The 15205-nt window shown below is 38.5% G+C and overlaps 1 protein-coding gene across 1 annotated transcript; it reads right to left on the reverse strand.

Moving 5' to 3' along the window:
• Nucleotides 1-1147: 1147 nt before the first annotated feature.
• LOC135480220 (immediate early response gene 2 protein-like) lies at nucleotides 1148-3798 on the reverse strand. The gene has a single exon (XM_064759994.1). The coding sequence runs from the start codon at nucleotides 3611-3613 to the stop codon at nucleotides 2609-2611; it is 1005 nt and encodes a 334-aa protein (XP_064616064.1). The 5' UTR covers nucleotides 3614-3798; the 3' UTR covers nucleotides 1148-2608.
• Between the last annotated feature and the right edge of the window lie 11407 nt (nucleotides 3799-15205).

The following is a 15205-nucleotide window of genomic DNA, read 5'->3' on the forward strand; positions in this document are numbered from 1 at the left end:
AATGATGAGGTCGTACATTTATTTATTCGATTTATTTTTTAACATCATACTTCCTATTCCTGAATTTTTTACTTATACCATGGTGGTCAGTTTTATGGGTGGAAGAAACCAGAATGCCCAGCATAAACCAGTGACCTTTGGCAAATCACTGAACTTACAAATTTTTGATGTACAGGCATTGCACTCCATATTGGTGGAAAACAAGCAGTCTTCAACGAACGTTAGATGGCACAAACAGCAAGGTGTTGGACACTTTATTATCACCAAGGCCCCTCAGACAGGGCGAGCGGAGGTATCTACAAATTATGTCTGCGGCCAGCTTTGAACCCACACCTCATGGAGGTTCAATTCTTCATTGCTCAAATCCAGTTCTTACTGGCTTGATTGTGGTCAGGTGCCTGGCGGTATGTCACATAGTGGCCTTTGGGTTGCTTTGCACAGATTCTGTCCGGTTTAACTTTTCTCCTGATGGATGACGTGTGATGTGAGAGTTAACTACTAGACATGCTCACTCATGAACTCATTACCGATCAGTGAGGTTGAGTGTTGAAATCCACCTCTATCTGGTTTAGATGCGGTTTTAAGGTGGGGTGTACGACCTTGGAGCAACTGTGTCCGCTACTTCTGCTTACCTTTCTCCAAATACAAACATGCAAGCCATACAGTGAAATAATCTGCTGGATCGAACTGCAAGGAAGTGAATAAATAAATAGAAGTTTGACTATTTCCATTATCATAAATGTACACATTGAGAAATTAATGATCATTCTCTGATCACTTCTAGCAGTATTAAAACAAGGATGTTATTCACTATTAAGGTAATGGAGGAAACCATCCCACTGTCTGAATCCACATTAGATGTACACATTTGGAGGGTACCTGTGGAAATGAGGTAATCTCTTCCTCTGCTAAGGCTATCTGTATCACCTACAGAAAATCAACCTAAACTTGTGAAACGGACAACATTTTCTCCACCCTTACTCCTGTATCAGTTTAAGGCGTAGTCCTTAAGAACACGTTTGGGCTTTTTTTCTCTCTTCCTACTTGCATGTTTAACTCCACCCATGCTGATCTAAAAATAACCTCCAGCTAACTGCTTGTTGACATGCTCACACATTCACACAGAAAATAAGCACAAACAAGAGCATTTTTATGTTTAAATTCAAAAATATTTATTCATGATAATGTTTTTAGCAACTTTTTTGTTCCTATTTTACAACAGTTTTTTATGTTCATTTGGACAAATAAAACAAAGTTGATTGGTCGATTAGAATGCTGAATTAACAGGCCACTGGTCAACAATATTATTATCCATCATACAAAATCAACAGATGATTGGTCGGTAATTTGTGTGACTGATGATGAAAATGTAAAAGGTCACAACTTCCACAAATACACTGTGCAAGGACTTCCTTTGTTAATTGCATCACCCCTGTTTAAAACAAACTAAGGAGGGGGGAGGGAGGCAAATTTGAGATCGCTTAAATTATTGCATTTTGTTTCCAAGAAATAAACATTTCAACACAGCAAATTTCTGAAAATTGCTGATTTCATTTACTGGCATGTACACATTCTGAGCCAAGCACAGGCTTAAACTGAAAACCTGGCGAGCACATGGCTTGGGGGCAAACAACAAACAAGACGCCAAGGCAGATTTTTCTGGGTCAGCCAGCTCAAGGCCTTTGTCCCCCAGCAGTTGTAAGCCACAAGTGCTCTAAGCAAATACAAAACCTTCGGGGTAAAAGTTTGGTGTAGTAGAGGGGGAGAGAGTCTGCTCAACAACTGGGCTAACAATACCCTCGCTTGATAGACAAAGAAAACTTTTCTCTAAGTGTAACAAACTTATTGCTTGCCGTTAACAAGCGGCATGTCACGTACAAAACAAAGAATTGCGAGTGCTATAAAAACAAAACAAAAAAAAAAAACACCAATTGCGGGAAAAAATTAATGGCATTCTGATTTACCAGCCATTTACATTACACAACTTTTTTTTTTTGTTAGGACTTTTTTGTTTCAACCTGGTAGGCGGGACTGACAGGTGTTTTTCCACCGTCGCCTGCACAAAGCATAAGACACAGGTGGCTATTACCAGAAAAACAGTGATCAAGTTTCTTTGTACAGTTTGGATCTTACATGTATTAAGATATAGTACAACTTTTGCTGTATTGATTAGCTTTCCAGATTTGAGCAAATTTATCTGACATAGGCCTATTTGATAACAGCTGATAAAAACGAATGTAAACGGCAACAGTTTAACTGGGATTTGTTAAAAGGTAAGGAGGGTGGGACAAAAAAAAAAACCCAAAAAAAACCTGCATGAAAAGTGATGCAATATGATGATGTTACTAAACTGAATAAATTCATAAATTAAGTGAACAATAATGGGATACCAAATGATGCGTAGTCCATGTGGAAAACAAGGGATTAACATGACTTCAAGTCCACACTTCGTGTCAAGTTCACCAAACAGTTGCAATAAATAGCGATTTCCATTGATGACACAAGCGTCTATTGTCTTGTATAGATCCCATGGAGCATTGCACCGACACTGTCTATCCCACAAAATAAATATACACAAACAAAGAGTTCAAATTTGAGAAAGAAATGTCTAAACAGTGAGCGCTATCACAGACGGGATTTGAACGGACTCGTGTTTCAATTCTGTTGCGCAAGACAAAGGTTGCGATTGCGCACTTGAGTTCGTGTCGGATGTCGTATTCCTGGAACACAGTCCGCTGAATCCGGAATTAAAAATTGTCACAAGGCTTGTAATTTGGGTAGATTCCGTTTGCATCGGCTCGGATCTGTCACAAGATTTCGTCACTTTGCACGTGACCCCTGAATCATTAATACTACTCACGTCCTCATGCGTCGATGTCGTGTCTCTTAAAATTTCACTGGCAGTGTTTTCCATGTTTTCTTTTCCGCACAACACCTCGCTTTTTTGTGGGATGTCTAATTTAGCTTTTTTCGGGCTCACCGCTGACTCACTGGAGCATTCCGACGAGTCAGTGTTACGTGACCTCCGTCGTTTCCCAGTAGAACAAGTTACGGCACATGGTCGATTTTGAGCGGACATTTTCAACGTGGAATCACCACAGTTAGCGATTTTACTACTAGCGCTGACCGCATTGTTTGTAGTGGGTTTGCACTCTTGTGATTTCTCCTCTGACGTGGTATTCTCCGATCGGACACTAGTATTTTCCACACCCAGCATAACTGAGGAGGAGTCCCCTTTGTCCAGGGAATTGGGCTGTATGGTGGGAGGTGAGTTTTCCTTGTCCTGCACGGCGTGACTAATCTCCTGAGCGGCCGCGTGCGTCATGGCTGCTCCAGCCGAACCGGGCCTTCCCGCCCCACATACATCATCCTCGGGCTTAGCACCACCGCTTAACACTACTCCAACCTCTTTCTCGCCGCTCTCCTCAGTCACCTCTTGCTTCTGTTTTCTGCTGGCGATGATGTGTTGGTAAGCATCCATCATGTAAGCTGTCCTAGCTTTGTGCAGAACGCTGGCCACAAGTAGATTTCTGTGCAAGTTGATTCCGCCACGCTGACAACGTGACGAGGCGATTTTCCCCAGCGACACCGTGATCAGCCTCTGAGCTTCCATTCTCGATTGTTCTATTCAACACAGTAAGTCCACACTAAATCCTCACACTTACTCCGAGTAGGTAGTCCAGTCAGTTTATGTACTGCAATAGGACTGGAACAACTGTAAACACGGACGAAAATCAGGATAAAAAGCTTAGAATTCCTGACCAGCCTTCCGCCTCTCGGCTCGCGTGTGATCTAAATGACGGTTTTATTGTGTTACATCCTTCTTTGAACGTGGCTGACGTCAGCTCCAGATTTCCAGCCAATCAAAAGGCGCGGTTATAAATAGGCTAGGCAGGTTCCCACTACGTCACGACTTCTGACTAATCAAATGAGGCCTTGTAAATAGCTCGTGCCCGACATGACCCCATGTTTCATAAATACATCTGACCTGCTAGACAATAAAGGGGTAGTGCAGACTGGTCGCCATGGCAGCCAGCCCATTCACCGCCTTAGGCATGACCAAACATAGACTCTAGTCTACTACAAACGTGTCTGAGCCTGCGCGCTGGGGGTTAGCGTAGAGAATACGGAACAAGTGCCCTACTTTAGTACGTACAACTGTCAATTTCACTCACACTAACTTCTCTAAAGTGTTACACAAGCGCAGCCTACGTGCCAAATCATACTTTTTAGCCCACGCAAAAGAAGTTATCCAAATTTATCTGCAATTAATAACTGACATGAATAATCGTCTTACACAGGTTGTAATTTCCGTGTTCTATCACGTATTCTCTTAAATATTTCGTATTTCTATTATAAGATTCTCCACAGTCAGATAAAGGTTATGTGTTTTAAAATTTTCCACGAAAATATGAGATTGCTCAATATATAAGTAAATAATTTTCTGGTTGAAGTGCTTCCGAAAGACGTTATAGGAAATAATAAAGCTAAGAAAACCTGAATCCGTATCAAGATTCAGTGGACAGATTATCGCATTTCAGTGCACAGACCCTATATGATCAGTGAAGGGCTGTATTTGGATCCCAGGCTAGGATTAGAGGATGGTAGATTTTAAGATGTATGGATTTTGGCAGCGCGAAATTCACAACGATGAGAATACCCAATTGAGTGGCATGCGTTTTTTTTTTTTATGGCTCATTTAGGATAAACGCTGTATTTCCTTTTCCTTGAACTTGACATTGTTTGTCATGAAAAAAATGCTTTGCATGTATCATAAATTTCCACACTGTAACGTCACGGATGATTTCCTTTCATATACAAAGAATAAGAGTGATACCAATAAACACCATCGTTGTTTAAAACAACGCGATGATAAAAAAAGGATTTAGGTCAGAATAAAAATAAATGTGTTCAGTCCTGTACACACACTCTATATACATACATTCACGCTATTACTCGTACACGCAGGGGAAAAAAAGGAAGTGTGTTGTGCATGGGTGTTGTGCAAATAAAAAGAAATCATGAAAGATGTTAAGATGGACGAAAACTAAGTAGCAGATTCAATTTATTGATTTAAAAACATCCCCCTCAAACAAAGAAGAAGCTTAATAAATAAATAAAAAATGAAATTGATTCACCTGAAACAGGATTGTTAAACAAACCGTGTGGAAGAAAACAGAGCACGAACAGTAAGAAATCAAGATGGCTCCAAATTGTCATGGGGCGGGGGGGGGGGGGGTGAGTGAAACGGCATGAATCTGATTTCGACGGGTAATTAAATTGCATAAGTTTTAGTCTATGACTGACCTTACCGGTTTAACTGGGTAATTATACTACCCTCTGAGCGTCTCAGTTAGCACAGGTGCATGGACACAGGTGTTAATCGAAGTGGATTAGGATTAACGGAGTAGATTAATAATAAGAACCACTTAATCCGGTCTGAGAGGAAAGGTGTCTGATATTAGAGCACGAATGATGTTAACATCTGTATGAGCGCTAATTAATCCGGGAAATCAACCCACCCAACTTAACCCACCCACAAACTTACACCGTTAAAAATGACGGTTTGTACCAGAGATATCACAGTTCCAGGATATTTGAATTCAGGTGTGGTTTCATGTTTAACGTGTTAGACTAAGTTAAGCTTATGTGGGTTGTTGCCCTGTGTGCACATGTATTAATGTGCATCATGATTGCAAATTCCTAAATAACTTTTTCGTAACTTTTCTCGTAAACTGATTCATGTTGCCCTACGGCGCTATCCTAGACAACGTCGTTTGCGAAATGGTTTCGAGAGATATAACCTACAAATGTTTGTGAAAGTGGTCTTAGTTAAAAAGCGAGCTTCCGCAATATTTCTTGCAACGAATATAACTGATATTTCTCATAGCTCTCATTTGATAGTGTATCTATGTATCTACAACTTTATCAATTCAGGTGTAGGTTTCCTCGCACTCTAAATCTAAATTTGTATACAAAATTGCAACACTGTTCTCATTCAGTTACTTTTCCCCATAATAGGAGTCAGCAAATTGAGAAACTTCCATTCGGCAACATTGTTGTACAGCATAGCGTATCCATGACGTCACAGCTAAGCTCTGACCCTTCCAGCTGTAGATCGAGTCAACAACCGTGGTTGACATTCGTGAACTCACGTGATGATGTAACGGGGGTCACGTCCAAGCAAGCATTGTCGCCAAGGAAAATGTCCAAGCGTTATTTTATTCTTAAGAATCCCAATTGCTCTGATGCGTATTCATTGTGCAGTGATTGATCATGTTCAGCATTATCAGCATCACAGCACAATGCTCATGCAAAATATGACTTTATGACCTATATTTTTTTTATAGGCCTATAGGAAAATGATGCTATTAATGGTGTGCGCTAAGCCATCTTATGACAGTATTTTACCCTCATGATTCTAGTGCCTTGGTGACATTAAGCGGTCGACGACACTTGTGTTGCCGTTTGTTGCACCGTCTAACGCTCGCTGGAGACCACTTGTATTCCGCGAATGTGTTGTGCAAATCGGTACGTCACTTATGGTAATGTTCATCAGTAACTTGCCAAAGTTCGATGGTCTTCCCTGGGCACTCCGGTTTCCTCCACCTCCAAAAACAAACTGAGCGCCATGCACGTTATAGGTAGAAATCCCTCGAGAATGGCGTTAAACTAGAATCGATCGGTCAGTCTCAAGATTCATACTGGTGGCCCGTGGACCCTCGCCTGTTGGCGTGGGATGCTAGATCTGCTGCCCGTGACCACACTCACCTAAATTATATAACTTTATCCACCACCCCTGTTCATGTTTAGGTGCAGGTAAGTCTAAATATGTCTGCCTATGAACCTACAGGTATACACTTCTCAGTTAACTGAGATGATCGTCATACGTGTACTATAATATATGTATGCGTGTAGGCCCCTATTATTATAGTCTTCTGTTATGACTGTCGTTCAGGCTTTTATTACACAACCATTCACAAAAGGCTTAATTGTGGCAGGTCTGATGGAAGACACTCTGACACATATTGAAAAGGCAAGCCGTATAATTTGTAGAAATTTGTAAATATATTACAGAGCAAGCAACAATGAAATAAATAAATGAATGAAACGAATATGATCCATCAAGTATATTAAAAATATTAAGACAAACATCATGTTTGTGAGTGGTGTATAGAGACGTGTTTTGATGACGACGTTGTTCTGACTGAAAACTGAACCTGTTTTCCTTTCCATATCAAACATCTGTGTAGTTCCCAAAACCATTTATTTATGTGACGTGAAAGTATGTGTTTTTTATTTATTTACTTATTTTTTGGGGTAAATGTAAACAGCTAGGTTTGTATGTAATTATTAAAAGTAACTGTTCTCGGAAAATATAGCTATTTTTATCCGGGCTACATTAACCAGGTTATCAAGTCATAATGTACATTCCATCACTCCTGTACATTTCCTTCCTTTATATTTGAAAACAACCCAGATTGTAGTATAGATTGCTACATATGGTTAAGGCCAGGAAAATCCGCTGTCATATCTCACACAAATCTCCCGTTCTCATGTAATTTTTCGTTATACTAGCCATTCTCCTCTGAGTCTTAAATTAAACGCCTGGCAGAGCGGGTCATCCCGACTTCCACGTCGACTTCCCGTGTTGAATATGATTACATTTCATATGACATAAGTTTACGTGCTGAACTAAGTTTCACATACTACATACATATATATCATTATGTCTTGATGGATAGATTCACTACTACTTCATTGTCAACGATATAATCATTTTCCTAGCTATTCTTGCAACGGATATAAAAAGAGAGGAAAGTTTGTTCAGACTCCCTATACGCCTGTGTTTGGGATTATTGAAAAATGACCAACGGTCGGGTTCGACCTCATGGCCGCATACAGCATGCAGATGTAGGTTAAAACGAGCTTTATAGAGCGGGTATAACATGCAACGAGCGAAAACCGCAGGTATATTAACTCATGGATGCCTGCTGTAAGAATTTTGCAGAGTGTTTAGATATAGAACTGCTTTATGTATGCTGAAGACCGATTAAACCGGGAAGTAAAGGCATGAACTTTAAATCCGGGATCACTAAATTTTAATAGTGATATATTGTGCCTAGATAAGATCTCAGATATGTTTGCAGCAACTTGACACAGGCCGCTCAGCGGAAAACATGCACATGTACGCTCAAAAACTATCAATCTCTTAACTTTAACAGAAAGTCTATTGTGTGAGTGATACTAGAATGTGTTCTGTTATCATAACACAATATTCTGTCAATTTCAACATAATATCCTGTTAGTCAAATATAATGGATATGTTGAATTAATAGAATATGTGGGTTATATTTAACAGAATTATCTGTTGCAATAGCAGAATACATTCTAGCATCATTCAGACAACAGACTTTCTGTTAAAGTTAAGAGATTTTTTGAGTGTAACGTATTATGTATATAGCTGTAATGACTAAAGAGCAACGTAACAGTGGTATATAACAGTGATACCAGACACTTTATTACCCAGACCTTCATGTTAGAGCACGCAAACGTAATGGATTGAAACAGGAATATGTATGGTTGGGGGTCAGTAAGGCGGGAAGTTAGATTGGTGCGCATGTGTGATTACAATTATAATAGCTCGGTCGCAAAACTTAGACTTTTGAATCAATCGTCAACAACTTTTCTCTCAGCGCTTTTAAGACAGACTGGAGCATTGTAGTATAACGAACATGATCCTGTATTTTGCTGTAACGTGCTTCAGTTGAAGCGTACTCCTCCATTTCACATGTCAGCTCTCCCCACTATTACGTACACAGCCCGTTCATATGCATGTACACCATTTTCATGGCAGTCATCAATGTGCAAAGGTAAATATTACTGCGTGTACAATTTATTGATGCTCTTCAAGTGTGCACTCATGCATGAATGTGCAATATCGGCGAGTTTAGAACGTACCCCTATAGATCCTATTCATTCAAGCCTCTGCGGACCTGCATATATCATAATAATGCAAACTAGAGATGCTCGCCCAGTTCTGATTGACGCTTAGATACATTGTGTATTGGAGAGTACTTACTTGTGTACTTAAGCAAGTGGGTCATAGTTAAATAAAGAAACCATGAGGAGCTCAAATGATTTCCAGGAAGACGTCGAAGAATCCATCCCCTTAAATGACTGATTTCAGTAAAACAGGAACTAAATACCGGTACACTATATAACAATATCCAGCGTTTCGCAGAACTCGTCACAGAGCACGGAGTTCTTCAGTAAAGGAGCTAGTATTTTACATGTACGATTCTGAGAAACCACTTTATGCTGATGTGGACATATATACTGATTCTTTGAGAATTTTCATTTACGTATATTATATAGGCCTAGATCATTTATCTTTGTGTGGAAATCTGTTTGAAACAATTCTTTCAAGCTATATACACATTCACTGAATGCATGCATTTTCGTCAAGGACAGGATGTTCACATACACAAAACTTGTCATGCATGCATTCTCGTCAAGGACAGAATGTTCACATACACAAAACTTGTCATGCATGCATTCTAGTCAAGGACAGGATGTTCACATACACAAAACTTGTCATGCATGCATTCTCGTCAAGGACAGAATGTTCACATACACATTTATCTTTGTGTGGAAATCGGTTGGAAGCAATTTTTTCAAACTATATACACATTCACTCGATGTTCACATACACAAAACTTGCCATGCATGCATTCTCGTCAAGGACAGGATGTTCACATACACATTTATCTTTGTGTGGAAATCGGTTTGAAGCAATTTTTTCAAACTATATACACATTCACTCGATGTTCACATACACAAAACTTGTCATGCATGCATTCTCGTCAAGGACAGGATGTTCACATACACATTTATCTTTGTGTGGAAATCGGTTTAAAGCAATTTTTTCAAACTATATACACATTCACTCGATGTTCACGTACACAAAACTTGCCATGCATGCATTCTCGTCAAGGACAGGATGGTCACATACACATTTATCTTTGTGTGGAAATCGGTTTAAAACAATTTTTTCAAACTATATACACATTCACTCGATGTTCACATACACAAAACTTGCCATGCATGCATTCTCGTCAAGGACAGGATGGTCACGTACACAAAACTTGTCATGCATGCATTCTCGTCAAGGACAGGATGTTCACATACACATTTATCTTTGTGTGGAAATCGGTTTAAAACAATTTTTTCAAACTATATACACATTCACTCGATGTTCACATACACAAAACTTGCCATGCATGCATCCTCGTCAAGGACAGGATGTTCACATACACATTTATCTTTGTGTGGAAATCGGTTTGAAGCAATTTTTTCAAACTATATACACATTCACTCGATGTTCACATACACAAAACTTGCCATGCATGCATTCTCGTCAAGGACAGGATGTTCACATACACATTTATCTTTGTGTGGAAATCGGTTTGAAACATTTTTTTCAAACTATATACACATTCACTCGATGTTCACATACACAAAACTTGCCATGCATGCATTCTCGTCAAGGACAGGATGTTCACATACACATTTATCTTTGTGTGGAAATCTGTTTGAAACATTTTTTTCAAACTATATACACATTCACTCGATGTTCACATACACAAAACTTGCCATGCATGCATTCTCGTCAAGGACAGGATGTTCACATACACATTTATCTTTGTGTGGAAATCGGTTTGAAGCAATTTTTTCAAACTATATACACATTCACTCGATGTTCACATACACAAAACTTGCCATGCATGCATTCTCGTCAAGGACAGGATGTTCACATACACATTTATCTTTGTGTGGAAATCGGTTTAAAACAATTTTTTCAAACTATATACACATTCACTCGATGTTCACATACACAAAACTTGCCATGCATGCATTCTCGTCAAGGACAGGATGGTCACGTACACAAAACTTGTCATGTATGCATTCTGGTCAGATAGATAGATAGATAATAGAAGCTTAAGTGTACTAACTGAACACTGAACACATACAAATGTTTTTGTTAGTTGTGTACTCGTATATATAAGACTTTTTATCTAGACACATGTTTTCTTATGAACGTTTTGGCGAGCAATTCCAAAACAACAACAACAACAAAGTGTGTTTTTGTACCTAAATATATCGATAATGTGTATATTGTCATTTTGCATGCAGCAAATGGCTGTAATTAAAATTTGTATATCTTTATATTTAAGTGATAAATTACACACCAACCGTATATATGGTACGTACAAGTGCGTATAAAATTCGTCCACAATCCACTGAACATTCAGTGATGTTTAAACAACATTTAATAAAAGATGTGCGTGTGGTATTATCAAACTGTCCACATAGAAATAATATGCATCTTCATTTGATCCGTTTTGCAGTCTTCGAAATAATCTTCGATGCTGTATACAGCGGAGAATCAACCTTTCTGGCAGTAAGATGACATGCAGGAAATGGCTGGCGCATACAACACAACGCTGGCTAAAGTTGGACTTAGTAATATTCGCGACGATATATGGCTGCAATATTTTGATATAAATAAAAGCGATGTTAAGCCGTAATCGTTCATTCATTCATTCATTCATTCATTCATTCAATTAGTGTTACAAAAATCTTATTGTATAGAAAGATGCCAACGAGAATGTATACAGTTCTCAATTTAGTTCTTATCTTTTGTAGGTTGGTAATTTATTGGTTTTCGAAACCAGACCCTTTTGTGTAATATACATGGATTAGATTGGTTTTACATACAACATGCATTTTTAGCTTATCAAGATAACTTGTGGATCTATATGGATTTGTTTTATTATATATCAGCCCGTATCTACATTGATATAGTTTAATCGTGACCTATCCCTACAGTGACTATAGTGGGCGTCAACCCTCCAAAACGACACTACAGTCAAATGACTAAGAATGAACGGATAACAACACTTGTACGGTATACGCTATATAACGTATACACCCGCCTTGACCGCAGACATTCTTGTGATGTCACGTGATCTGCACATGCCCATGTTAGGCTGTACATATGTATACATGTTTACGATCAGTTATAGCGCTGGAGGCGATGGACTGTCTATCGTATGACCTCTATAACAGGGGTAACAACCCGATTACGCCTCTGCGATGGGATTAGCACATGCGCAGTGTTGTGTGTCAAGGAAATGTGATTAGGCCTAATCTTAAGAAGAACCATAAAAAACAAAACCGTGACTTGTAAATATTTCAGGAGAGAGACCTTTCAGCTTTTAGGACGCTGAACTGTGAAGAAGGACAAATATATATATATTTATATTGGGTTATGAAATGAACACTTGCAAGGTATGGTAGATGGTTGAGTTCAAGCCTCTACCAAACACTGGATTTATGGTTTATAGAGAATACTCGCAAAATTATACTTTGTGGCTTTATATTACACATCTGTCAAAACATTAAGGATACAAAAATCAAAACAATGATGTGTCTATGTCTACTCAAAGCTGTTTACATCAAATGTGTTTACATCAGACACATTGACATCAAATGTGTCTACACCAGAACCATTTACATTCAATGAGTTTAACAGCAGATATGTTTCCATCAAATGCGTTTACATAGGATATGTTTCCTACTCAATGTGTTTACAACAGATACATCCAAAGGTGTTTACATAAGACACATTTACATCAAATGTGTTTACACCACAAGTTCTTTAGTCAAGTTCTTTTTTCTTTATTATAGATGTCATCAGGTGAGAAAAACATTCCTTTAAATCAGATTTGCAGCTGTGCATGCCAGTTGAGAGACGCATCCATGTATGGAACTATACACAGGTGATTCACCTTTATCCATGTAGGGAACTATACACAGGTGATTCACCTTTATCCATGTATGGAACTATACACAGATGATTCACCTTTATCCATGTATGGAACTATACACAGATGATTCACCAGTATCCATGTATGGAACTATACACAGATGATTCACCTTTATCCATGTATGGAACTATACACATGTGATTCACCTTTATCCATATATGGAACTATACACAGGTGATTCACCTTTATCCATGTATGGAACTATACACAGGTGATTCACCTTTTTCCATGTATGGAACTATACACAGGTGATTCACCAGTATCCATGTATGGAACTATACACAGGTGATTCACCTTTATCCATGTATGGAACTATACACAGATGATTCACCTTTATCCATGTGTGGAACTATACACAGGTGATTCACCTTTATCCATGTGTGGAACTATACACAGGTGATTCACCTTTATCCATGTGTGGAACTATACACAGGTGATTCACCTTTATCCATGTATGGAACTATACACAGGTGATTCACCTTTATCCATGTATGGAACTATACACAGGTGATTCACCAGTATCCATGTATGGAACTATACACAGATGATTCACCTTTATCCATGTGTGGAACTATACACAGGTGATTCACCTTTATCCATGTGTGGAACTATACACAGGTGATTCACCTTTATCCATGTATGGAACTATACACAGGTGATTCACCTTTATCCATGTGTGGAACTATACACAGGTGATTCACCAGTATCCATGTATGGAACTATACACAGGTGTTTCACCTTTATCCGTGTATGGAACTATACACAGGTGATTCACCTTTATCCATGTATGGAACTATACACAGGTGATTCACCAGTATCCATGTATGGAACTATACACAGGTGATTCACCTTTATCCATGTATGGAACTATACACAGGTGATTCACCTACACAGATGATTCACCTTTATCCATGTGTGGAACTATACACAGGTGATTCACCTTTATCCATGTATGGAACTATACACAGCTGATTCACCTGTATCCATGTATGGAACTATACATAGGGGATTCACCTTTATCCATGTATGGAACTATACACAGGTGATTCACCTTTATCCATGTATGGAACTATACACAGATGATTCACCTTTATCCATGCATGGCACTATACACAGGTGATTCACCTGTATCCATGTATGGAACTATACACAGGTGATTCACCAGTATCCCTGTATGGAACTATACACAGATGATTCACCTTTAACCATGTATGGAACTATACACAGGTGATTCACCTTTATCCATGTATGGAACTATACACAAATGTATAAGACGAGGAGACAGGTAAATTTAAAGATGCTAAAAACATCAGTATACGAAAAAGAATACATATGTTAAAACTTGGTCAATTCGTATAATATTATACTCCGTTCAACTGCATAAAATTTAGACTTTTACGTGTATATTTTCGTTTAAAGGGGTCAAACATTATTCATTATTCGAGTCTGTACGTGAAAACTGTACTTTACGAATATGCTGACTGTGATTAGCTTAATGCGTTTGCATACAATTAGGTGCGCATGCTCTCTAAAAACTACCGTGTACTAGTGATACACAGTGTTGTGGCAAAAATACACATCCACATTATTTTGTGTACCAGCAGTACACAAATTGTGTAATTCATGTAAAACAGCCACAGTGACTTGTGTACATATGTGTGTACGGCTGATACACAAGTCATTGTGGATGTGCATCTTTGCACACAATTGTTTTCAGAGAGTGGAAATTATGTGGAAAACTTCCTACTCTCAAAAAAAAAAAAAAAAAAAAAAACCCAAAAAACAAAAAAAAATCTGTTAAATTTAAATATCTGAATAATGCTAGATGTGTATCTGTTCTTGCACACTGTTAATAAAGAACACATATTCTATCAAATCAACGTAAAGGGTTGTCTTGGACTAACAAGATATTATATTGGGATATGTGACACAGTATTATATTATAATAACGGAATGTATTCTATCATCACTCAAACAACAGGCTTTCTGTTAATTTTTTCTGTGCACATTTCGATGGTATACCCGCTAACGTGTATACGTGTATTTAGACATGTACGCACATAAATAAATCTTCTTTCCACGTTCAGTGGTACGCATACAGTACAATGTGAAGTGACTTCTGTCTTCAGCAAGATTTCCGACTAATGATGACATAACACACCCACTGGTGTGGTCTCTATATAGCATACATCATACAACCCTGGTGACTTCATCACGTTGTTCAAACATGCATGTATGTAGGTATATATATTTACGTTCATGACTGTTCATATAAAACCTTGGCATATTTATTGATAGCTCGAAATCCCACT

Source organism: Liolophura sinensis, chromosome 13 (genome assembly GCF_032854445.1).
Source record: "Liolophura sinensis isolate JHLJ2023 chromosome 13, CUHK_Ljap_v2, whole genome shotgun sequence".
NCBI lineage: Eukaryota > Metazoa > Mollusca > Polyplacophora > Chitonida > Chitonidae > Liolophura > Liolophura sinensis.

Excerpts from the sequence above, each read along its gene's own strand:
- LOC135480220 (XM_064759994.1), bottom strand. The coding sequence starts at position 3,613 with ATGGAAGCTCAGAGGCTGATCACGGTGTCGCTGGGGAAAATCGCCTCG.